This window comes from Cucumis sativus, chromosome 2, assembly GCF_000004075.3.
Source record: "Cucumis sativus cultivar 9930 chromosome 2, Cucumber_9930_V3, whole genome shotgun sequence".
In the NCBI taxonomy this organism is placed as follows: domain Eukaryota; kingdom Viridiplantae; phylum Streptophyta; class Magnoliopsida; order Cucurbitales; family Cucurbitaceae; genus Cucumis; species Cucumis sativus.
The window spans coordinates 22,349,453-22,374,386 of record NC_026656.2 but is presented as its reverse complement, the minus strand read 5'-3'; the positions used below and the strand labels follow the sequence as shown (position 1 = coordinate 22,374,386).

At 32.0% G+C, this 24,934-nt stretch overlaps 4 protein-coding genes across 6 annotated transcripts; 2 read left to right on the top strand and 2 right to left on the bottom strand.

Moving 5' to 3' along the window:
• The first annotated feature begins 583 nt into the window (after nucleotides 1-583).
• On the top strand, nucleotides 584-5,698 carry LOC101216469. Of its 2 annotated transcripts, none has more exons than XM_031881126.1 (10): nucleotides 584-920; nucleotides 1,671-1,766; nucleotides 3,236-3,320; nucleotides 3,686-3,807; nucleotides 3,896-3,920; nucleotides 4,017-4,100; nucleotides 4,203-4,232; nucleotides 4,747-4,852; nucleotides 5,067-5,131; nucleotides 5,297-5,698. In XM_031881126.1, the coding sequence occupies exons 1-9, from the start codon at nucleotides 831-833 to the stop codon at nucleotides 5,128-5,130; spliced, it is 702 nt and encodes a 233-aa protein (XP_031736986.1). In that variant the 5' UTR covers nucleotides 584-830; the 3' UTR covers nucleotide 5,131; nucleotides 5,297-5,698. The 2 variants fall into 2 exon arrangements, with proteins under 2 accessions (XP_031736986.1, XP_004138640.1); XM_004138592.3 differs by having other exon boundaries at nucleotides 590-920; nucleotides 5,377-5,698.
• A 562-nt stretch (nucleotides 5,699-6,260) lies between these two features.
• On the bottom strand, nucleotides 6,261-9,995 carry LOC101216224 (probable metal-nicotianamine transporter YSL8). 2 transcript variants are annotated; one of them, XM_004138591.3, is made up of 6 exons: nucleotides 9,368-9,994; nucleotides 8,371-8,528; nucleotides 8,170-8,267; nucleotides 7,861-7,995; nucleotides 7,556-7,745; nucleotides 6,261-7,465 (listed from the first exon to the last, which is right to left on the bottom strand). In XM_004138591.3, the coding sequence occupies exons 1-6, from the start codon at nucleotides 9,672-9,674 to the stop codon at nucleotides 6,317-6,319; spliced, it is 2,037 nt and encodes a 678-aa protein (XP_004138639.1). In that variant the 5' UTR covers nucleotides 9,675-9,994; the 3' UTR covers nucleotides 6,261-6,316. The 2 variants fall into 2 exon arrangements, with proteins under 2 accessions (XP_004138639.1, XP_031736985.1); XM_031881125.1 differs by lacking the exon at nucleotides 7,861-7,995 and having other exon boundaries at nucleotides 9,368-9,995.
• A 1,054-nt stretch (nucleotides 9,996-11,049) lies between these two features.
• Nucleotides 11,050-11,517, top strand: LOC105434763. Its single transcript, XM_011651906.1, has one exon. The coding sequence runs from the start codon at nucleotides 11,050-11,052 to the stop codon at nucleotides 11,515-11,517; it is 468 nt and encodes a 155-aa protein (XP_011650208.1).
• A 2,318-nt stretch (nucleotides 11,518-13,835) lies between these two features.
• Nucleotides 13,836-19,645, bottom strand: LOC101216225 (probable metal-nicotianamine transporter YSL7). The gene is made up of 6 exons (XM_004138759.3): nucleotides 18,898-19,645; nucleotides 16,384-16,541; nucleotides 16,194-16,291; nucleotides 15,561-15,695; nucleotides 15,281-15,470; nucleotides 13,836-15,178 (listed from the first exon to the last, which is right to left on the bottom strand). Exons 1-6 carry the CDS (start codon nucleotides 19,337-19,339, stop codon nucleotides 14,081-14,083), a joined length of 2,121 nt encoding a protein of 706 aa, XP_004138807.1. The 5' UTR covers nucleotides 19,340-19,645; the 3' UTR covers nucleotides 13,836-14,080.
• Between the last annotated feature and the right edge of the window lie 5,289 nt (nucleotides 19,646-24,934).

Sequence of the window (24,934 nt, the reverse complement as noted above, 5' to 3'; positions counted from 1 at the left end):
GAGTATAATATTGTAAGAATGCTAAATATTTTACATTAGTTTAGATGACACCCCCTAGACTGGTACTATTCAGTAATAGTATTGTTATTACTAAATATCATGTTTTCCTGACTTCTACATTTGAATATTTTGAAGATATTAGATTTTCTTGCTTAAGATAATTGAAGTTTTCCCAAGGTATTTGTTTAATCATCAAAGTATTTGTTTAGTTTCTTCTTGAACGCGTCCTTCGATAATTTCATAAGAGAGTGAAAACTCCTATTTATAGGTAGAGTTCGATGAACTTCAAACAAAAAATTTAAAAGCGATTTGAAGATTGCTTTTTAAAGATTTTGGTCAAAGATGTTGAGAAAACCTTTAGATCAAGAAATCAAAATATGTTGTACGTGTGTGGGATCAAGAAAATCACTAATTGATATATTTTTGAAAAAGAGTTGTTTTAAAAAGAAGCTAAGAAAACTGTAAGCTGAAAGGAGAAGAGTATTAACTTTAGGGTCTATCAAAATTGTGACAATTTGAATGTAATGCGCAAATTGAAAAAATGAGAATTTGAATTGGCCGCGTCTTGTCTTGGTGGTTAAACTGCTTTGAATTATAAAAGAGTAGAAAAAGACAAAGAAGACTTCTCCAATGCTCATTTTTGACCAATCACATACTCTTCTTCTCCTCCAATATTCATCATTTTCATCAGTTTTTTTCTTCTCTCAACGCCTATTGCCTTTCTTACATTTCAACCAAAACTTTCCTTCCTTCCTTCTACACTTTTGAATCGTCTCTTTCCCTCTGTACCTCCGGCGACTTTCTGTTTAAGGCTCCTAGATTGAAGGAGAATGCCGAATTGGGAGCTTAGGAATTGCTGTCACCGTGATCAGGTTCTCTTCTTAGTAACCATTGGGGTGTTCACTCTTGTAATCCTCGCGGTAAGCTTCGCTGCAGTATTTCTATTTCCGTTTATTTTATTTGTTTTTTTAAGCTCGTTTTCAGTTGTGGATTTGTATGATTCTGTGAATTTTGATTGATTTTTAAGTTTGTGTTTGATGCTGAGAAGTTAACTGTTTAATCCGACTTAGGTCGTGGTTCTTCCCTGTTATCTAGTCTCCATTTAAGGTTGCGTTCTTCTCTGACCAAAAATCTACTTGAACTTGGGTATTTCTTGTTAATCCTCTTAAACACCGTGTTTGAGTTATGTAGGTGCCTAAGTATTTGAAGAATTCAAATTAAGATTGGAGAGAGAGAGAGAGAGAGAGAGAGAGAGATTTTAGGTTAATTAACATTATATTTCTGCCTGTATTCTCAGCCTTCTTAGCTGACCGCAGACAGATACAGATCGAAATACTAGGCTTGAACTGAGTGGGGATATTCAAATTCTGAAGAACTCAATTTCCTTCATGTTTTATCATTGTCCTTGTATGACATGGTTTCCAACCACCCAAACAAAATTTTCCCCCCTAGAAAATGAAATTAGATATCTGACGTAGTTAGAGAGCTTGAGAACTTGATGGAACTTACTAGTAGCTTTTGGATTCTAATTTTTTTTACAAAAAGGTACAGATGTTTCCTTGAGTATTCTTGAAGTGGAATCCTTATTGTGCATCCCAACCGAGCAAGCTTTTTTCTTGCCTTCATTATTTGCTCGATGGATATTGATTTTCTCCCTCTGAATGTGACAGCTATGGAGGACGTTTATAATCACTCCTTTTAAGCTCATTACTGTTTTCCTGCACGAAGCAAGTCATGCAATAGCTTGTAAGCTTACCTGTGGTGAGGTATATATTTTATCTTCACTTCTATTTGCTGTGGTGATTGAAATGGAACATATTGCGTTGGCATTGTTTTATTTTCTTATATAACAAGAGATATCATATTTCTACTCTAACTATATATTTTTTTTAGCTGGCTACGCCTTTACCATAATGCTCAAAGGGCATAGTGAAGGAAACATGATGTTCTCTGCGTATTTCTTATTGTGTTTTGAGTTAGCTATTGATGTAGTTTATTTCTGAAGTTCTGAGGTAACTTGCCTTGAAACTTCTTTCTAGAAAAATCATGGATTTAAGAAGTAAAAGGTCTATGAAATCCCCATGATCTCCCGAACTTTCTTGTTTCTTCACACCCTGAAGTTTCTTTATTTCCTAATTGACCAAAGGATCCTCTTGAGGTTTGTCCCCCAAATAAATAGCATGACGCTGTTTGTTGAAGGATTTGCCAATGTGGGAGGTTGATAAACTATTCAATCCTTTGTTCTGCTGTGAAGGTTGTAGGGTCAATTGAACTTGATAAAAATTTCATTCTGAAAGGTGGCAATTGTTTTCTTAGCTTTCTAACAAAGGATGCAGATATTAGGGTAGAAGGCTACCTTTATGGACCATTTCAAAACCCAGTCCTACATTCAATTGGTTATATTTCTTACCATTAATCTCAAATGAAAATTATCAGAGTAGAACCAAACAATTATAAGAATAATAGAGAATCATAATAGGAGCTCTGCAAACCCTGTTGGAGCCACATTGAGAAAGAAATATTTGAGATGTCTAGAGGCATCTTGAACCTTTCTTCCTTTTTTTTTTTTTTTTGGTAGTAAGACTAGGTATGTTAATGATAAAAGATCCATAATCAAGATATCCATGAGAGTTGGCTTTATCAATCAATCTGCTAAAAGTAGTTTTTGAACTTATAGTACTCTCTTTTGTTACATTACAAGTGCCTACTGTGTTTGTGATCCCAACTTGTTTAATGAATTGTATTTAGTTTCATTATATGGGAGGCTGAAGTTTAAGCTCAAAAAGATAGGTAGCGGATGTTTTTTTCCAGTAAGATTCTTCTGCCGCCACTAGATGTAGAATATGAATTGGCTATAAGGACCACTGAGATATCCGTCCATTCCAATATTGGTTTAAGGTTCTTCGAGGTGCCGGTGGGGGTCTCCTATCATCCTATTTTCCAGATTCTTTTCCATCATCTCCTATTCAAGTTAACTTGCCCGAATTTTTAGAAATTTCCATTTAGCATTCATTCATGCCAACTTGTTTCCTTAAATACAAGGCATCTTCACTGCTATGATACAGTTATCAATTTCATCAATTACCCTCGTGTGGGTATCTTTTTAGTTCAGGAAACCCTTAAATAGTGATCATTTGTTAAGTATGTTTGAAGTCAATATGCTATCTCTTTATAGATATCCTTGGTTTGTGATTAATGCACCTAGAGGAAGTTGATATACCCAGTTTATTTGCAGGTGGAAGGAATCCAGGTTCATGCAAACGAGGGAGGAGTAACTCAAACACGTGGTGGTGCATATTGGTTGATTTTGCCTGCAGGATGTAATTTTCCTATTCCACTTCTTTTTATATTCGCTGATAAGCAGTAAGATTTGCAGCCGATCATGTTTTGAAATTGAGTGTGCATGCATTCCTCCATTCTGCATTATAGAGAAAAACGTACATATGCTGACAATCTAAATTAATTTTAAAAGTAACGAAAGTCAGTACAAGTTATTCACCATGCCACCCGCCCCTACTATCTTCCAGAAGATGAATGAGGTTTCAAGTTCGTACTTAGAAGATTATTTTAGTTTTTCTTAGACAACTGCTTCTTTACAATCATAATTTGGAAAAACATTTACAACCTTTTTCTCTCTTTTTGTGGAACTGCCATTTATATTATTCATTCGTTCACTTCAACCTAGATCTTGGATCATCATTTTGGGGAATGGCTATGATTCTCGCATCAACCAATCTTCTCACCGCTAGAATTGCAGCGGGTTGCTTGGGTTTAGCTCTTCTTGTTGTCCTCTTCATTGCTAAAAATGTAAGGAAAAAAATGAGCAAGAAATGATTTCATTATACATTATTAATTACTATCAATTTCTTACCTCTCTGTTAAACTTTTTACACAGTGGACGCTTAGAGGACTTTGTGTTGGTAAGCGTTCTCATGATCTTTTTCCTAGGAACTGAAGTTTATAGAACACTACTTTTATTGCTCTTAACATTGACATTCACTAACTGAATACCTCAGGATTCATTATTTTCCTTGCGGTGGTTTGGGTTCTACAAGAAACGACTACAGTTCGCATACTTCGTTATGTCATTCTTTTCATTGGTATACATTATAGCCTGCAATAATAACTGTCTTCTTTTAATGGATATTATTTTCCTCACTGGATAAAGAAGGGCTGCTTACTTTTATGTTGATGTTTTGCAGGTGTCATGAACAGTTTGTTTTCAGTTTACGGTATAATATCATAAATCTTCTCTACAATATATGAGAATTTTGTATAGATGTCTCATTCTCAACTCCCTAAATGATTAATGACCTAACCATCACAAACAAATGAAATCTAACATTCTACTTACGTCTAAGTGCACTACCACTTTTGTACACTGTTGTGTTAGGAATGACCATATCTATCATATCCCTAACACGATGACCATGTCTATTGCAATCTTTATTTTCCTCATTTTGTTGTGTTTTTGCCATGAATATTGCATTGGAGTGGAGAAATGTGAAAAACGTGATAGTGACCATTACATTAAGACCACGATAGTCATAGTATTCCTAACGTGATACATGAAAAGCAGAGTGTGTTTTGATGTAAACATAAAGTTAGATTTCATTTTTTTTTGTGAGATAAGGTCAATAATCATTTAAGTGGCTAAGAATGGGTCGTCCCTAATACTAGTAGTAGTAGTAATCTAGAATGTTAGTATATGAAATTCATATGGTTTATCCTTCCTAACTCATGCAGATATATATGATGATTTGATTTCACGAAGAGTCAATTCGAGCGATGCTGAGAAGTTTGCGGAACTGTGTCCATGCCCTTGTAATGGAATTGGTTGGGGAGTCATTTGGTAATTAACATCTCAATCTTTGGGATAACATAGCCACAAATAATCTAATCATGCACTACCGCATTAAAATGAAATGAAATATAATCCAAAAGTTCTTGTTTTAATAGGATCATTATTCATTATAGAAGGTTGATATGTCAAGATGTTCATGATTTTGCATCAATTCTCCACTCACCACTCATCCATTTAATAATTTGAACGATCACTTTTGCAGGGGAATGATATCATTTATCTTCTTATGTGCTTCAATATATCTTGGTCTTGTCATTCTATCTTAAGGTACATGCAGATCTCCAACCTTTAGATTTCCTCTCGTTTAATTGTGATTTTTTTTTAAAAAAAAGCATTAAAATATCTCGGTCTTCTTGTCCTACAAACTGTATAACATATTTAAAATAGATATATTTATTTCTTTTTTCTTTTTTCTTTTTTCTTGAAGCAAAGGCTATATAATTACTGTTTCAGAAGTTAATTGCAAAATTCATAGAAGATCATTCAAATCTAAGCTTCAATTTCATGATCAGGTTCAGGTTTAAAATGTGAGTATTGAATCTTTAAATTGCTCGAGTTCTTTGTTGGGTGGCTGCGTCTATCCCCAAGCTTTTATACTTCGGAGTTTGGAGAAAAGCCTCTTTTTGTTCTAACCATCCTCACTTCCAGCCTTCAATTTTACATATATTTTGTACAAAATTGTACTCTCATATTCTTTATTCCCTTTTCATTATTATTACTATCATTGTTATTATTATTATTTTGAACTATAAACCTTCCAAATTTAATTATTGGTTACACTTGCAAACGTGGAATTATCTTTAAATTTTGATTAGACAACCATTGAAGTACCTATGACTAAGGCCCTTATTTGGTAACCATTTTTTAAAAAATTAATTTTATAGACCCTATTTCCAACTTCATTTGTTATCTTGTTTAAAAAACAATGTCAAGATTTGAAAACTAAAAGAAATAGCATTTTAAAAAATTGCTTTTGTTTTATTTTTTTTAATTTGGATAATAATTCTACATTTGTATTTAAGAAAAACACAAATCATTCTAAAACAATGATGGAGAGGAGAAAATAGATTTAATTTTTAAAAACAAAACAAAAAAAGAAATTATTATCAAAATGAAGTCTTGGATAAGTATATGAGTTTGTATTGCATCATGGTCAAAGCAATTCTAGGCATCCAAGCACATCTAATGTAAGTTCCAAGCAACGTATTGTATTGTTCCTAATACATGATTAATTTTATCTGTGAATATTGACTAAACACAAATTCATTTGAAATATTTTGGGTGTTTGATAGTACACGTAATCTTATTTTTATTAAAACTATTATGATAAAATTTGTTTGAAATACATTTTAAAAGTTACTTTTTTCTATAAAAAAAAAACTTAAACATTTAAAAATATATTTCGAACATTGGGATATAATTAAAATATTACCTGGCTTGTCAACTAGAGCATCATGTTGCTAAGAAGGTAGTAACCTTAACATTTGCCGTCCTTGATAGAAACTTCATGCAAATGGGAGGCTTAACTCCAGCCAAAGCAAGGATGGACCTGGGCAATGTCCATATTCCATCTCCACATATCAGACCGGACGCAACGGCAGGTGCGAAAGCGTCGGCTTTGGCCTTGTTGATCTTTTCCCACACAAACAATATCAAGCTTCCAAGGCACATGTCAATGGCAAAATATGGGCCGATATAGAATGGAATTGCCATTGCCGTGGGTATTGGAATATACTGACTTACCTTCTTCTCTAATAAATCTCTTATCAAATTTAACACAATGGCTGCTGCAAAGAACAAATAGGATAGATAGAGACAGTTTTTTGGGAGACTAGAGACGCCCTCAACTGCGAGAAGAGCCATGTTACGATAGACCGTTGCATACGGCGCTGGATAAGCACTTTCAGGCTGTCCAATGTCATCAAATGCCTTATAGAACAACCAAAACACACAGGGAGATATGACACATCCCATTGCAGTGCCTACCACTTGGCTCACGAACATTGAACGTGGCGAAGATAGTGTCATGTATCCAGTTTTGAAATCCTGCATTAGATCAGATGCGGTTGCAACAATGTTTATCATTACTCCACAAGCCGCTAGGCCTGCAACGGCACCACCGTGTGTGGCACCAGCCCATGCCCCGATTATGAAGATTGCAAGCTTTCCATAGGCGGATGCAAGTGACCAATCAGTCAATCCAGTACCATAGGCATTGCAGAAAGCTAGTACTGGGGCAATAACGTAGAGGACAAGTATGTAATACCATTTCAGCTGCGGAAAGATGTGTGGCAAGGTATCTCCAAGCATGTAATACAACTTTAACAACGGAAGGAACCGTGGCAAAGTGGTTATAGATATGACAGCAAGTATAACATAACCTCCAATGGCAAACCGCGAGGGAATCTGCAGTTCTTTGAGGAAGTGTTGAGTCCTCAGGTTGTCATCGAAAGATACGCCAGAGGTCGAACGGAGGGAAGGATTTGAGACAGCGTTTACATCTTTCTTCAGCTCACTAAACAAATGTAAGATAGTGGTTGCCAAAACCTTTACAAAGTTGTAAATCCCATCTCCCAGAGTCAAGGCAATGAAGAAAAACACCTGTAGTACAGCCAGGCACAAACATAATTGCAAAGCAGAAAGTAAATATTGGAATGGTACGTATGAGCAATTTAAGCTTTTTTTTTTAACCTTGTAGCTTTGTAAGCCATGAAAGCTGGAGGCGTGAAGCTCAGCACTAAACCAATCTCCTTTTTTTTTCTCAATGAGAGGCCACATTAAACCCCATGAAAGAATTGCTCCAAGCAACAAAGAAATGTTAATGGTGTATGGACAAATCATTCCTACCCCCACATATGTTGCAGAGAAATCAAAATAAAATCTGCAGCAAGAAAATGAGTGTTTTCATTTACTTATTGTATAATATTAATTAAAGCTGTGGAACTCGACTTCAAACAACTGTATTCATTGATAGGAAGGGGGGGATAAAAAAGTACTCATTTTGGTAAGCTTTGAGGCCAAATGTAGGGAAACTGTTAAATCCACAATCTTTTCCAGCAGTGAAGAACCATTGGAAGAAACCCCACAAGAAGCTGAATGAGAAAAACTTTCCAAGCGTTCTCACTTGCTTCCTGTAACATAAGGAATGCACCAAAACTAACTATAACAAATATATGATTGGAGAAAACTTCAATCTCTTAATTATCAATCAATGATGAATTAGTTCAATATTACATGAAATTTAATTAAAAAGTAGAAAGGAACACCAAAGGAATGCAAAATGAGTAGGGAGTTAAGAGTCTGACTTGGCTAACTTGGCTCCCCGAGAAGTGTGGAAACTGTTGATAAGATGTGCTGTGGCAGTACCACTTGGGTACGTCAACTTGAAATCCATTATCATTCTCTGACAACCAATCATAAGCTAAATTTTAGAAAAACCCAACGAACGATTATGAAACGAAACAAGTTCAACTAAGCTTAGTAATGTAAAGTAAAATTGAGTATACCTTACGAAAAAGCAAGACCAAGAAGGGGCCAAGAAAGCTAACAATGAAAAGAAAACCAATTATCCATCCTAATGAAGGGTTCTTGAAGTCATTATCTTTAGCCTCTGATAGTTCATTAATTCGCTGACTCATTGCCAATAGATAGGAACCAAAACCTCCTGTGTTCATTTCCCAACCATACCAAAAGAAAAAATATCATTAATTTCGTATGGTGGGTAGGGATGAGAATTAAATTACATAAGTACCTTTGACTCAAACTCAATATTTCTTGCTGTCGAAAAAGATCGATAATCCAACTAACTCGAATTATCCAACCTAAAGGTTGGATTAGGTTAAATTTTAGATTGGGTTAGAAAATTGGAGGAAAAAAATTGAGTCGATTGTGCAAGTAAGGTGGTTGGGTTGACCCTGTACAACCCGATTATATATATATAAATCTAAAAGCAAACCTTCTCTTGGATCAACATTATAAACTTGAAATTTGAATGTTGTATAACATATATATATATATCATATTGCACCCGACAATCACCCCTTACATGTTGAAAAATAATATAAATTTTTTTCTAAATTATGGAGAGAGGAAAAGAAAAAAAAATCAATATGCCAACCCAACTTGCTCCGACTCAAATTTTTTGATTTAAGTCTACAATTTTTGGATTGGTCTATAATTTTTCTCTAATCATGCTTACATACCATCTCACACCTAATTACGGATGTGAGAGTCATATGATTAAATTTGAAATATATAGTAGGTAAGATCACCAAAAAGTATTAAGTATGAAATTTGAAATATGTGGTAGATTAAGGTCACCAAAAAACAAGAAGTGAAAGTATATTTGGAAGAATATATAACAGAGTTTTGTATACAATTAGTAAGAAACTATGAGGCAAAGATAGAATAATTAAATTTCTAGAAAACTTAGATACTAATAATACATTTTTGTATATGTTTGAAAGTATATATATTTGGAAAAAGAGAGAGAAGAAAGTGTACCGGTGAAGGCCACGCTGACGGAAGCGACAACGCAAGTTTGAATCACAGTGTTCTCCTGGCGAGTGAAGGGGAGAGATTTGTGGTGAAATTTGGTCCATATCTTCAGGAAGACGTAGCCGAGAAGAGCGGCAGAGACATTGAGCGGAGGAATAAGACCGGTGGTCAAGTTTATGTTCATCACGATGAAAGTGAACAAAGCGCTCAGAAACAAGCTCACCACAAACGCTCTCGCCGTCAGTTGCTTCCTCCATGGAAGCAACTCTTCCGATTCGTAACTCTTCTCCACCGACGATGATTCCTCAGCCATCAATATATAATCCCTATATGCCTGCAGCTAGCTAGCAGCTGTGGTATGTCGTTACATTTATATTTAAACAATAATCACCAACTAACTTGCGGTCCACATGCATTGCGACGACCGCGACGATCAGGCTAGGTCTCATCCCCTCCCGCGTCCTTAATTCAAATTGTATGCAAAAGGGGTCCCAGAACGGGAAAAGAAAAAATATATATATATACTCTTACTGCTTGCTTATATATGCATGTCAATGCCATAACAACACTGCATTAGATTTTCCAACTTTTGCTATATTTTTGAATGCAACTTTTCAAGTTACCTATCTCTCTCACCTGCTTTCTACCACACTCCTTACCCATTATTTACTATATCATATCATTTATCTCCATCAATGTCAATGAATTTCATAATCATATTTAATTTGTGATACAGATACATACGAAGTTAATGCATGTCCCTTTTTTCCTTTCCACAAGTGGTGGAACTTCATATTTGACTCAAACAAAACAAGTAGGAATAGAAAAAAAAGGAGTATTGACTTGACTTCATTAAATTTTAGGATAGGAATGAAAGCCAAATTATTATTATATAAATGCTAAAACACGTATTTAATGTATAAAAATATCTATAAATAATAACAAAAACATCACTATTTAAGTATGATATATATAATTAATGATATTTTTAGTGGAGAAATATTTTTCCACTTGGTTGGCGTGTATTTAGGGATTTTTTGTGGGGAGGAAGGCGGATTAAATGGACATCTCTAGTTGTGATAGAGAAAGTGAGGGCTAATAGGTAACGCGATGGTTTGTGAAACTTTGGGTAATTGATAAAATCAATTCACAGTTTTACAAATTCAACTTCATACACTCGACTTTCCTCCATATCATTTCTATTCCTCTTCTTCCTCCACACCAAAATCAAATCAACAACTATGTTTCTATATCAGAAAAAGCTTCAATTCCTCGGAATCTATGGAATTTTCATAGAAACCTTCAGATTAATCTTCACAGCAAGAGTAATCTTCTCTCAAATCACTCTCGCTTTCATTCTCCCTCTTTCTCTCCTAATCTTCACCCTCTCTCAATCTTCTTCTAATCCATGGACTTTCCATTCTTTCTCTTTCAATTTCACTCTCTTCTTCTTCTCCGCCGTCTTTTTCTTCCTCTCCACTTCCGCCGCCGTCTTCTCCGCCGCCTGCACTTTCACCGACTGCCGGATTACCTTCCACCACTTGATTCTCGTCGCCCCCAAGATCTCAATTCAACTTCTCGTCACATTCCTCTGTTTAATCATCGATTTCTTAGCCTTCAATTTCATCGCTCTTTCCGCAACTACACCGATCGCCATCATGATTCCTCTTCTTCTCAACTACGAACCGATGGAATTCCTCACTCAATTCCTGATTCTGTTGCTTTGCATTGAGATGATGTTCTATTTTGGCCTAATTTGGCAGATCTCGAGCGTTGTCTCTGTTTTCGAAGCGGATTCGTATGGATTTGAGGCGATTGCTAGAAGTAAGGAAGTGATTAAGGGGAAAATGATGATGGGTTTGATTCTTCTGATTCTGATTTGCTTCCCTGTCGGAGTGGTTGTGTTTGTGGTTCATTATGGGATTGTTGTTGAATCGGCGTTGGTGAGAGTGGGAATTATGGGGAGTGTTTGGATTTATTCGTTTATGATGTTCTTGTTGAGTGGTACTGTGTTGTATTTGGTCTGCAGATTGTTTAAGGGTGAGCGCATCGAGGAATCGACTCTTTCCGATCACCTTCAAGGATATTTTCCGATCAAGTCTGAATATGTGAAAGTTGAAGGGGATAGTGACATTGAAACATCGCTTGTGGTCTAAATGTTCACTTTATCTATTCATTTTCTTTTTGATTCGGTCTAAAAGGAGTTTCTCTTTTGTTTAAACAAAACCCCTTGGCCGAGTTGAGAGCTAAATTCTCACAAACAATCCTCATAAATCATATCACAAAATAACACTTTACTTACATAATTTTACTTTCTCTATACTATTGTTTGTTTTTACTTTTCTAATTGTTGTTAATTTTAGATTAGTATCTTTTCTCTTCCTCATTTAGTAAGTATAGAAAAAAAAAATTATTAATTATAAGTTTTCGTTTAGTTTTGTATTCATAATATGCTCTTGTATTGTTTTCCTTTCTTATATATGTTCAAATCTCCGACTTTTAGAGAAAAAGAAGAAGAGATTATTATATGCTTTAAGATTGTCTTGACATATGACATTTACTTTTCTTGAAATAGTTACATCGAAGAACAATAGTAACGTTGTAAATCAAATTCGACAATAGCTTTATGAAATTCAAAATCACATAATAAAAGCTCACTCCTACACGCTACCAAATCAAAATCTTTTTAATAAGATTAGACTTGTTATCCTTATAAGAAAGAGCCTAATTATATGATGGGAAATTAAAGCATCCTAAAACATGGTATATATGATCTCTGTTTGGCTTTAGTTTGAGAGGTTCTTCGTCTCTTCCCTCACAAAACCCTAATTCCTAACTTCCTTTCTTTCTATTTCATCAATCAATCACAACCAATTTTTTTAGATCCTTGTAGTTGGTCGCTCTTGTGAATTGTTTGTGTGTTTTTTAAAATTGTAGAGCAATGGATATCGCCTAACAATTAGTATCAAATAGTAATTAATAGTAATCAAACAATAATTAGATTATCATTAATAACCAATATTAAAAAATCAAACAACCATATATCATTCACAACTATATAACAATTATTATCAAATAACAAAATAATATAGGATTAGGAAAAATAATTTTGTTTTGACTTTTTCTATATTCTACAATTTTCTTCCTCACGTAGGTATTTAGAGTGATTTTTGTTTGTTTTGGAGGTTTTCTTTTACATGAAGTTCAAATGTGTTTTCTCTTAACTCAAGTGAAGTTAAAGTTTGGCATCACAACTCTATTATCACAAGTAAATTGGCTGTGATACATTTAACTTTATCCCTTTAATATCATCGTGACAAATCACTCATTGATGCTTTGGCTTTGTTGATCTTTTCCCACACGAACAATATCAAGCTTCCAAGGCACATGTCAATGGCAAAATATGAGCGGATATAGAACGGAATCGCCATTGCCATAGGTATTGGAATATACCGACTTACCTTCTTCCCTGATAAGTCTCTTATCAAATTGAACTTGGTTAAACTTGGATCACAATCTATGAATTTGACTAAAGATCTAATTGGGCTTAAAATCTTAAATCGAATCAACGGTGCTAAAGTTCTAGAGACCTAAAAACTACAACCATCTAAAATGGATCTCAAGTTCCCATATTTGAGAGAAGACATCCATCAAAGGAACAGTCTTTATAATATAGATTGTTCCTACCCATATATATACTACACATATTCATACAAAAATATAAGACTATAGCAAAATTTGGGAGTATTGTAAGCATATTGTGTTTTGTTTTGTGTCAATGGTGTTTCTGTGCTTTTGTAGCTTGTGGAATTTACTGATTGCAAGGGTCATCTTGTGATCCTCTTCCCAAGTGTTGATTTTATCTTCATGATACATTTTATACAAAGTCCAATAGGCTTTTGAATTGAATTCTCCATGTTTTAGTTCGAGGCAAAGATGGAAAGAATTGCAACCTAAGCAATACATGATTGAACCCTTTGTTTTCTTATTATCGTATTTTATTTTCAAGGTTTTCATTTTTAGCAAAACGACCAACAACGAGCTATAGATAGAGAATAAGAGTCCACCATTGTCAAAGAATTTTTTTTTCCTTTTTCGTTGTATGATCACCGATCAACTTGAAAGCTTAAATTAATTGGTTATGATAAATTTAGTTTTATAACTTATACTGTGGGCCAATAAAACCCAAAATCAAGATAAAGATCAAGCAGAATCATTGTAAGATAAATCAAAATAAAATGAGATAAGATAAACTTTAATCTAACTTGCTTGAAATTAGGAAAAACCATTTCTTTATCCTATAAGTATTGTGAAAAGTCATACTATTTTGACTTAGACATCAGTCATTTTTGTTACCAAAATTTTGGTATCACATGAATTAATTGGTTATTTGGTTATGGTACATTTAACTTTTATCACTCTAATATCATATGACAAATCATACTCATCAATCCTTGGTGATATATAGTTAGGATAAGTTTAATAACAACAATCCTTTAATTATTGATCAAAATCAAGTTCATTTTCCCAGAAAACAACTATTTATAAATATTTTTGACAATACATGTGAGAGAGTTGATATACAGATGAATCACAACTATTTATCTAAACATCAAGAAGCTGTGTTTGAGTACCTTTTGCACTCATGCAATAATAAAGCTATAAACATTAAATATATTTAGAACACTACCTTCTTCTATTGTGGCTGTGAACAAAGCTTCATGGTGTTAAGAATTTGTCAACCTTAACATTTGTAGTCCTTGATAGAAACTTCATGCAAATTGGAGGCTTAACTCCAAACAAAGCAAGGATGGAGCTGGGCAATGTCCATATTCCATCTCCACATATCAGACCGGAAGCGACGGCAGGTGCAAAAGCGTCAGCTTTGGCCTTGTTGATCTTTTCCCACACAAACAATATCAAACTTCCAAGGCACATGTCAATGGCAAAATATGAGCCGATATAGAACGGAATCGCCATTGCCATAGGTATTGGAATATACTGACTTACCTTCTTCCCTGATAAGTCTCTTATCAAATTTATCACAATGGCTGCTGCAAAGAACCCATAACATAAGGAGAGACAATTCTTTGGTAAACTCGAGAAGCCCTCGACAGCAAGAAGTGCCATGTTACGGTAGACTGTTGCGTAAGGCGCTGGATAAGCACTTCCAAGCTGTCCAAGGTCATCGAATGCCTTGTAGAACAGCCAAAATACACAGGGAGATATGACGCATCCCATCGCAGTGCCTACCACTTGGCTCACGAACATCGACCTCGGTGAAGATAAGGTCAAGTATCCAGTCTTGAAATCCTGCATTAGATCAGATGCGGTTGAGACAATGTTCATCATTACTCCACAAGCTGCTAGGCCTGCAATGACACCACCATGTGCAGCACCAGCCCATGCCCCGATCGTGAAGATGGCAAGCTTTCCATAGGTAGACGCAAGGGACCAATCGGTCAACCCACTACCATAAGCATTGCAGAAAGCTAGTACTGGTGCAATCACGTAGATGACAATTATGTAATACCATTTCAGCTGCGAAAATATATGCGGCAATGTGGCTATGGATACAGCTGCAATCGCAACATAACCTCCGACGGCAAACCACGAGGGAATCTGATCTTTGAGGAAGCGTTGAGTCCTCCGCTTGTCGTCAAAAGATAAATCGGACAATGAAGAAGGGGAACCGTCTGAGACTGGTATAACGTCTCTCTTCTTCAGCTGACGGTGTAGACCAATGAGAGTTGTTGCCAGCACCTTTACAAAGTTGTAAATCCCATCGCCTAGAATTAAGGCAATGGAGATAAACACCTAAAGCCACAAACAGAATTGCAAAGGAGCAAGTAATTAAATATTGGAATGTTAAGAGCTTGTAGAATGAAGATTTAAACCGGTTAGAGACATTGTTTCAACCTTGTAGCCTTGAAGGCCATGAAAGCTGGAGAGGGGAAGCTCAGCACTGAACCAATCTCCTCTTTTTTTCTCAATGAGAGGCCACATTAAACCCCATGAAAGAATTCCTCCAAGCAACACAGATATATTAATGATGTATGGACAAATCATTCCCACCCCAACATATGTTGCTGAGAAATCAAAATAAAACCTGCAGCAAGAAATGAGTGTTTGTTTTCTTTATAAATTAACGCTGTGGAAAACTGTATTTAATTGATAAGAAAGAAGGCATAAAAAGTACTTGTTTTTGTAAGCTTCGAGGCCAAATGTAGGGAAACTGACAAATCCACAGTCATCTCCGGCAGTGAAGAACCATTGGAAGAAACCCCACAAGAAGCTGAATGAGAAAAACTTTCCAAGCGTTCTCACTTGCTTCCTGTAACGTAGGAAATGCACCAAAATTATAAACCATTCATAAAGTGTGACTGAAAAGATTCATTAATTTAAGTGGTTCAAAAATATTAGAAGGGCTTGCCTAAAATGAAATGTAATAAAAAAAAAAAGATCTGTTGTATGACCTACCAACTTCTTAAGGTTGTATAACCAACCCAACTTCTTAAGGTTGTATAACCAACCCAACTTCATTAGTAAATACTATAGAAGTTTAAACACCACTAAAGTTTACACACATCATTTTTTTCATCTTTTCATATTTTTTACATTTATATAGAGAAATTTCATCTTCTAATCCATTTCTATTTCTCACATTTATGGAGTAATTTCATCTTTTTCCTCTTAAAATTCTTTTCAAGAATTAACAATGAACTTCATCTTACAAGTCTACATACACACTTTACCTATGGACTCCATCCAGTGGGTCAAAAGTTCTCAAAAGAAAACAAAATATTAGCAGTGTGTAAAGAGTCTGACTCACTTGGCTAATTTTGCTCCTCGAGGAGTGTGGAAACTGTTGATAAGATGTGCTGTGGCAGTACCACTTGGGTAAGTCAACTTGAAATCTATGATCATTATCTGAAAGCAAACAATAAGAAATTTCAAAAATCAAAGCACGGCAAGTCGGTTCTATCTAAATTATGTAACTTCTATTTTAAATTTGAAAATACCTTCCGTAAAGGAACAACCGAGAAGAGGCCGAGAAAGCTGACGATGAAAAGAAAACCAATTATCCATCCTAATGAAGGGTTCTTGAATTCATTGATATCGTCTGATGATAACTGACTAATACGCTGACTCAGTCCAAATAGATAGCTCCCAAAACCTCCTGTTTGAGTTCCAAGTACATCAATTACAAATCTATATTACTCATAATATCAAATACAGAACAACCATTACTAAAAAAAAATTCATACATTTCATCCTTCTCAAGGTCTTAAATTCAAATAGTTTAAATATTCAATTTTTATCATTTTTATTACTTTTCTCCTTGAGGTTTGTTGTTTTGTCACAGGTGAAGTAGTCAAAAGAAAATGTGTTTCGACCTGAAGAGGAGGTACCTATTATTTGGCAAGTTGACATTTTTTTCCTTTTTAAAGTAAAAGGTAAATGAAAAACTTATTTTTCTAAAAGTCTTTTTTTGCGACTTCATAGTCAATGCTTTTACTCACCATGGCTATCCCCCGCATTAAAGATTCCTTGAGAATAAAATATAAAATATAAAAATGGGGCTAAAATAACATCATCTTTGTTTATTCAGAGAATTTTTCTTTAACGTAAAGTAATTTCTATATTGTTTTATTTGCTTTCGAACTTTCAACTTTGCAAATAACTTTTAACTTTATTGTTCTTTTTGTTCTTTTTTTCTCTTTATCATAAATAAAGTACAAAAACATTAAATTTATTCTTCTCATTTTTTTTCATTTTTATCTTCTAAAAACTGTGCTCCAAATGAATTTTTTATGTTATTTCTTCTTCTTCTCATTATTATTATTATTATGACATTTATTTCTTCTTTCAAATTTTTTTCCAAATTAATTTCTGATGTTATTATTTTTTATAATTAAAATCATTTTTTAAAATATTTTTAAATGATTTTTTATTTTATTTTTTATTTTCATTTTTCTAACCTATAAAAAAGGTATATCTCCACCCATTCTTCCACTGGCCTATGTAATGAATATGCAACACCTTCAAATAAGGTTATATTTAAGAAAGTTACGGAAATCAGAAAAGTACTATTTTTGTTGTCTTCTTTTTAAATTTTGTAAACAATATTTTAAAATTTGTTTGTTCAACTTTCTTTTCTATGATTAAAAAAAGAAGAAGAAGAAGCTTACTGTTTTGAAAACTAATTAATTTATGATAATCTTTTTATTATTAATAATTGGACCCACTTTGTCATCAAATCACAAACTTCTAAATTGACACGAAAGATTATGTCATTTTCTTTTGATTTAATAAGTTTATATTTTTAACTTCTTTTTGTTAGTTGTGTAGAGTGCTACTAAAATGGTGGTCAATATCCAGGATTTATAACTGTTTTGGTGTTTTTTTAATTACAATCAAAATCAAATGGCTACTATTTTATTCAATGGTTTTATCTGCACGGTACAAAATTTAAAAGGAAATTCTAAGATTATTCTTAAAGAGAGCATAAGCATAGAGTAGAGTGATGAAAGGTGTAAAGTTGAAGAAGTTGAAATTTAAAATAAAACATAAAACATAAAATTAATGATCTTTTAAGAAGTTGAATATTGAATTATTGGGTACCACTACCCAACTATTCCGCCAAACACTTTTAAAACAATTTTATCATTTTTTATTAAATATTTTTTTATAAAAAATCATAAAATTATTTTTAAATATAGCAAAATTAATCCAAATATTTATAAAAAAAATATATATCAAAAAGTTAAATTAAACTGTTATATTTTGGTAAATAGGTTTTTTTAATTTACAATAAGTTTTTTAATAAATGTTTAATAAGTTTCTTTCCGTTATAGACTAATACTATTTTATTTTAAATTATTTTTTAACTTAGAATTTGTTTGGATTGATTATTGTTTGAAACATTTTTTAAACAAAATTTTGGATCGATAAGTCATTTAAGATTTTGAATTTTGTTATATTTTATAATCATGTTGATTGATTAATACTATATTTGAAAATGTTTATGAAATTAAACTAAACGCACCAAATTCAACAGTACTCTTGGAACTTTCCAAATAAGAAGTAATATTACGTAAGAAAATTATCATCAACTATGAAATTAGTACTAAATTGAAACCAACAACTTACCAAACATAACTATGATAATATCCATTTTTCAAAAAAGAAAAGAAAAAGAAGATAATATCGTTATCTCTATCTAAGAAAAATGGAGAATAGAACTATAGAAGGCTGAAATTCAATTAAGAAGTATCAGCATGATCATATTGAAATAGGCTTTCTATAGTTTTGTTTCTACTTTTTTTTTTTTTTCTGAAAAGATCATAGAAATCGATTCTAATCTTCGATGATGAAGAAAAAAATAATTGATTAAACATTTAATTAGGTGTTTAAGTTTTGAGCAATGAGAATTAGTAGAGGCAGAGCAATCTCTGTTGTATCTTACGAAATCGAAACCCTAAATAAGAAGCAGTGAAAAAGAAAATCGAAAGTAAAAAATCAAAGATACGTACCGCTGAAGGCGATGCCGGAAGAAGCAACAACGCAAGTCTGAATCACGGTGTTCTCTTGGCGAGTGAAAGGCTGTTTCAGCCAACCAGATTTCTCCAGAAGTTTCGTCCACGACTTCACGAAGAAGAAGCCAAGAAGTCCGGCAGAGACATTGAGCGAAGGAATAATACCGGTCGTCAAATTTAGCTTCATCACGATGAAAGTGAACAAGACGCTCAGTCCAAAGCTCACCACAAAAGCTCTCACCGTCAACTGATTCTGCCACGACGGCACTTCTTGCGCTTCGAAAATCCTCTCAACCGACATCGATTCCTCCGCCATTACAAGTCCTTGCTGATTATCTTCTCTCGCTCTTTTGCTCTTCTGATTCGGATCCAACTCGTCGCGCTTGTCCTCCTCCTCCTCCTCCCCCATATTCCTCTGATCTCTTCCGTTTCGATCCATCTGAGAGTGAGAGAAGATGAATGAGAGATTATGGATCTGGGCACGGCTGTGGATATTTAAGAAGATTCAGCAGCCATATCCTTGATTTACGCAGTGGAAATGAGAAGTGGTCCGTGAATCTGAATCATATGGTGTGAAGTGAAAAAGAATGACCGGGATTGGATTGGCGTTTGATTTTTGATTCCCAGTATGAACACGGACGCAAAACCAGCGATTCTGTGGAAATTGATTTTGAAATTTGGAGAATAATAATCCTTTTTCTTGAATAGTGAAATTCAAGTTGACGTTGCCAATTTGACTCATCGTTTCAAGTGGGAAAGAATAAAAAGAGATGAGGATGAGAATGAAACAAAGTGCTTAAAACTCTAATTAATTAAATATGTTTTCAAGGTAAATTATTTTAAAAAAACTAACTTCCAAAAAAGTATATATTTCTAAATACAATAAACTTTATTTGCAAATGAATTTTGTTTTTATAGTTTTTATTTTAATGTAAATAGTTTATCAATTTTTTGAAATTTTTTTGAAAATAAGATTAATTTTTATAAATATTGAACTACCCAAATATTCACTATCTGTTCAACAAAATTAAAAAGTCCATAAAACGGCATTTTTTAAAATATTCCAGGTTTACTTGTCGTTGTTTCTAAATTTCACACAACTTTGATTTCTTCCTTTCTCTTCTTCTTCTGCATTTTTCTTTTTGCATTTTTTCTAAATCATTATCATTGCTTTATAATTATTATTATTCTTATTCATTATACTTGTGCTATTATTACCTTTATTTTCAATCAATCATCAATCTTGTATTATTTTTTGTAATGTGTTGTGGATGAACTAGATGATCATTTACTATAGGACTTTTCAAAATCATCGTTTCTCATCGTTTCAAAATCATTGTATATCATCATTTACACGATTGTGTATCATTTTCTACACGATCGTTTAAAAGTATAACTACATGAGCACATATGGTCGGTGTTGATACTATTGACACGATTGTGTATCATTTCATACATTATCGTGTACCTACATAATCGTATATTATTTCTTACACGATCGTGTATCATTTCCTAAACGATCGAGTATCATGATCATTTAGAAGAAGAATTACATGCATTCACGTGATTGATTAATCACGTGTTAACTTAGGCATATTTTGTATTTTTCATGGTAGGTCTATGCACTTTTGTCTTTTTCAAAATTATTCTATACAATGTAAATATTTTTTTTCAATTTATTGACATTTTTAAATTTTGTATAACATTTGAGTTGTTTTTAATTAAATTTTCTTTCTTTACTTCGTTCTTTCTTACGGTTGAATTTGAGTTGTTTATTTTGTACCAGAAGATTGACATATGGATGATCACCATGTTTGTTTCTTCCCAGTATTAGATGTTTAGAGCTTTTATAGATTTTCGTGTAAATGACATCTTTTTTAGTATAACTTTTTGCACGTTTTTTTTCTTATTTGCCAACTAGTCTTCTTTATTTAATTTGTACGTATCTCTTATTTAAAATAAGGGTTGTTTCTTATTTAAAAAATTATTATCTACCAACGATAGAATTCGATAAACACAAATAGTAATCTATGCAGTGATACATTACTATTCTCAAATATACCACTAACTTAATATTCTCAAATGACGTTATTTTGTACATTTACAACTCCAAGCATCAACTATTTTTTATTATCTTGACTACAAAAAGAAAATCATATGATTCTTATATTTTTTCTATCCATTCTGTAGATGCTTAAACTCAAATGTATATTTTAATCTCCAAACTCTTATCGTTATATTTTATATATCTTTCCATCTAGTATTCAAATCTCTAATTTATATTACTTGGAATTATGCTCATATTAATTTTGATTGTATCATTACTTTGTTAAAACGAAATAAATAAAATAATCGAAATGATTGATATTTAAAAAAAAAAAAAATAGTCAAAAGTCCGTAATAAAAAACCTTTAATTTCTTCAAAAAATTCAAACTTCATTTAAGATATTTTTCCGATTTCATTGAACCAAACAACTCAACATGGTTAAATGTTTCTCGAGGGCACTTGCTAGCTCGACCTCTTGGTCAGCTTGGAGTGAGCCTTGGCTCATTTCCACTTTTTTCCTTGAATCAATTCACGAGCCTAAGGGTCTATTATATTAGTTAATTGTGTTTCTTTTACAAATATTTCTGTTTAATCAATATATTATATCACATTTTAATCGAGTATTATGAAATGTGTTTGGTGTTGGAATATAATTTAATTTTTCTTTCGAACAATATGTGAGGTTAAGAATTCAATTTTTGGAGATAAACTCGTATAAACTAAGCTTTATTTATTTTGAGATAGATAATTAATAAATATACATATTGAACTAAAACTTTTCCTCCCCAAGAAAAGGAAATTACAAATTTTCTTGTGGTGGGTCTTTAGTTGACTAAATATGCATGGAATGTGGAGATGATGCGTTGATGGCATGAAGTTAAAAGAAAGAAAGAGAAAAAATTTTCCAATATATTTTTTTCCTTTTTCAAATTTTCTTTTCCATAATTTTTTAAATATAAAAAAATAAATATACACAATATAACAAAATTTTATATTCTAATAAAAGCCTAAACTTTATAAAATAAAAATGATCAAATTTTAATACGACTAAAAATAGAGAAATAATATCAAATCGAGTTTAGCTCCATGATAATTAGTATGATCAGGATGGAAGACTTGATATTTAGTATGGAAATAGACAAATGACTTTTTCACGCTAATCTTGACTATTTTATTAAACTTTTTTAATTGGGAAGAAAATTATTGAATATTCTATCAAATTAGTTATTGAATTTTATAAAATGAAAATTTTCTCTTTTAAATTGAAAAGTATTATCGTTTTGTTTATAAAATAACAGTTGAATTATAAATTAGTTCTTGAACGTTACAAGTAAAGGAACTTTTATAAAATATTTACACTCTATAGCAAATTATATCACTTATAGTCATTGATGTGCTATAGTGATAGAAAACTATCCGAAATAAAATTCAAAAAATTGTTATAGCTTGTAAATATTTTAATTTATTCTGCTACTCTTAAAAACGTCCATACAAATAAAACTAGTAATTTCTTAAAATTATTAAATTTAAATTCAAGTACTTAATTAATTTCTTAAAATTTTAAATTTTGTTAAAGACTTGTGAAAATAAATTTAAAGTTTGAGACTTAATAAAAACTTTGAAAAAAAAAATTAATTAAGTCCATGAGAAAAGAAATATAAATCAATGATAAATTGAAAAGTTAGAGCATATAATTATTAATTTAATTAGGTTTAAAAATTACATTAAATTCACCATCAATATTATCGTTACTTTTACGTTATTAAAAATATGAATTTGTTATTAGGATCAATCTCGTAGACTTTTAACTCTCAGTAAACAGAAACCAAAACCATCCAATTATATTTATGATGAACGTTTATTACATTTGATAATTCATCGATAGAATTTTGTTACGAGTAAGTACACCCGGAGACAATATTAAAATGAGAAGAAAAATAAAAAGAAGCAATATAAAAGATATGAAAAGGATTTGTTGAAAAGTCAAAGTCGTCTCATGCACCCACAAAACCCATTAAGAAAATGCAGCCATGTGATGTGATATATATTAAGGTGCCTTTCATTTTCATTCAACCTATTCAAATAAATAATTGTAACCATTTTTTTTATTCAATTATATATATATATATATATATATATATATATATATATATAACTTAATTAATTATTAATTTCAAATTAAATTGGTGAATTAAGTAAATAAGTCCTAAATTAAATGTAAATGTGAACATACTTAGGAATTTCCAATATGTCCAAAACCCTAATTTTGTATTCCCAATTTGTTAACCTTTTAGAACAATTGGTTGCAACGTCTCTTTGCTATAAATTCAACTTCCCCACAACTTTCAATTAAATCAAGTTTTATGTTTAATCATTTATAGAAATATCAATTACATAATTGATATGTTTTTCTATTAAAAATAAGTCATTCAAACAAATAAATTTGAATTTTAGTATATTTTATAATTTTGTATTATATTTCAATCAGTGAATTTTTTAATTAAAATATTGATTAACACGTCATACCGATATCAAATTTATGAAAACATGAAAATATGACATGTTGATGAAAATTTAATATTGTATAGAGCAAATTTCTTAAACTTGTTAAATATTGAAATCTCTTTTTGTTATGAATACGAGCTTCTTTTTCTTTTCTTATGAAAAATTAGCATCAAATTACTAAAGATATCTATAGATATAATAAAATTTTAGATTTTATCAATGATAGACACTGATAGACATTGATAGTCGTCGTCTACGAGCATCAATCGATAGATATGGCATGAAGAAACTAAGATTAGAAATAGAAAAGTATAAATTGTAGGCAAAATGAAAGGTTAAAATAGGAATTTCATAAGGGTAGAGAGGTAAGTTTATAGTAATTAAGTCTAATATATAATAAACAAAGGCGTTGATTGCTTTTGGAAAAGAAGAGATGGTGACCAATTGTGATTCAATATATATTTATATATATATATCATACTAATGGGTTTTGAAGAGTTCAAATTTTATTTTTGAAAAACAAATTAGAGTCCTGCTTAAGGAAGTAATTGCATTTTAGATGTATATATAAATAAATAGATTTGAAGTGTGAAATGAAAAGTGTAAAGGTGATTGATTTACTTATTTAAACAACCAAATTATTTGTTCCATTCCACACTACCTAGTTCAACATTTTTCTAAAGGAAAAAGAATTTTAATATGTAATTGAATGAATTTGTTTTGTAATAAGGAATCAAAGATATACAATGGGAGAATCGAATCTCTGATTTTGAGGTTGATAGTACAAGTACTATATCGGTTGAGTTATAGTCATCTTGACTTTAAATCTTATTTCGATATACAAAATTTAATTTTGGTTTCATTTTTAGCTTTTGAAATTTTACGAGGGTGGTTGTGATTGTTTGAAAGCATTGTTATAAAGATATTAGAAAGTATAATAAAGATTAATTAGATCCATTTAGTATTATTAGCTTTTGAAAATCAAACTCATAAACACAGTTTTCAGCTACAATATTATTGCCTTATTATCTAACATTTACCAACATTTTAAGAAAAACGAAAATTTGAAAAGAGAAAAAAAGTACTTTAAAACTTGTTTTTTCTTTGTGATTTTAACTCAGATTTTCAACACCTTTTACTTTTTTAAAAAAAATATAAAAACTATAGTAAGAAATTAAGAGAGAAAAAAATAAGAATAAGTTTAAGTTCAAAATACACAAATAGTTATTGACCAAACTAATTATGGTTGATCAATCTCTAATCTCTAGATGGATAGTTGGCAATAAGGAAAAAAAAAAATAGAAAACAACTGTACGTCTAAATTAAAGGACACAGTTCATATTATTCAATAGTCATATCATGCAAATCAAATAAACAAAGATGATACAGTGTGTGTATATATATATAATAGTTGTAGTTGATAAAGGAAACAATGGGACTAATATTTGTTTGTGTTTATCACATTCAATGAATTCATCATGC

Coding starts and splice junctions, on each gene's coding strand:
- LOC101216469 (XM_031881126.1), top strand. CDS start 831: ATGCCGAATTGGGAGCTTAGGAATTGCTGTCACCGTGATCAGGTTCTC. Junction 1,767..3,235: donor GTAAGCTTACCTGTGGTGAG/GTATATATTTTA, acceptor GTTTATTTGCAG/GTGGAAGGAATCCAGGTTCA. Junction 3,921..4,016: donor GCTTAGAGGACTTTGTGTTG/GTAAGCGTTCTC, acceptor TGAATACCTCAG/GATTCATTATTTTCCTTGCG.
- LOC101216224 (XM_004138591.3), bottom strand. CDS start 9,674: ATGGCTGAGGAATCATCGTCGGTGGAGAAGAGTTACGAATCGGAAGAG. Junction 8,268..8,370: donor TGGTCTTGCTTTTTCGTAAG/GTATACTCAATT, acceptor ATTGGTTGTCAG/AGAATGATAATGGATTTCAA. Junction 7,746..7,860: donor CTCAAAGCTTACCAAAATGA/GTACTTTTTTAT, acceptor TTCTTGCTGCAG/ATTTTATTTTGATTTCTCTG.
- LOC105434763 (XM_011651906.1), top strand. CDS start 11,050: ATGGAATTCCTCACTCAATTCCTGATTCTGTTGCTTTGCATTGAGATG.
- LOC101216225 (XM_004138759.3), bottom strand. CDS start 19,339: ATGGATCGAAACGGAAGAGATCAGAGGAATATGGGGGAGGAGGAGGAG. Junction 15,696..16,193: donor CGAGGAGCAAAATTAGCCAA/GTGAGTCAGACT, acceptor CCTACGTTACAG/GAAGCAAGTGAGAACGCTTG. Junction 15,179..15,280: donor ATGGCCTTCAAGGCTACAAG/GTTGAAACAATG, acceptor TTGTGGCTTTAG/GTGTTTATCTCCATTGCCTT.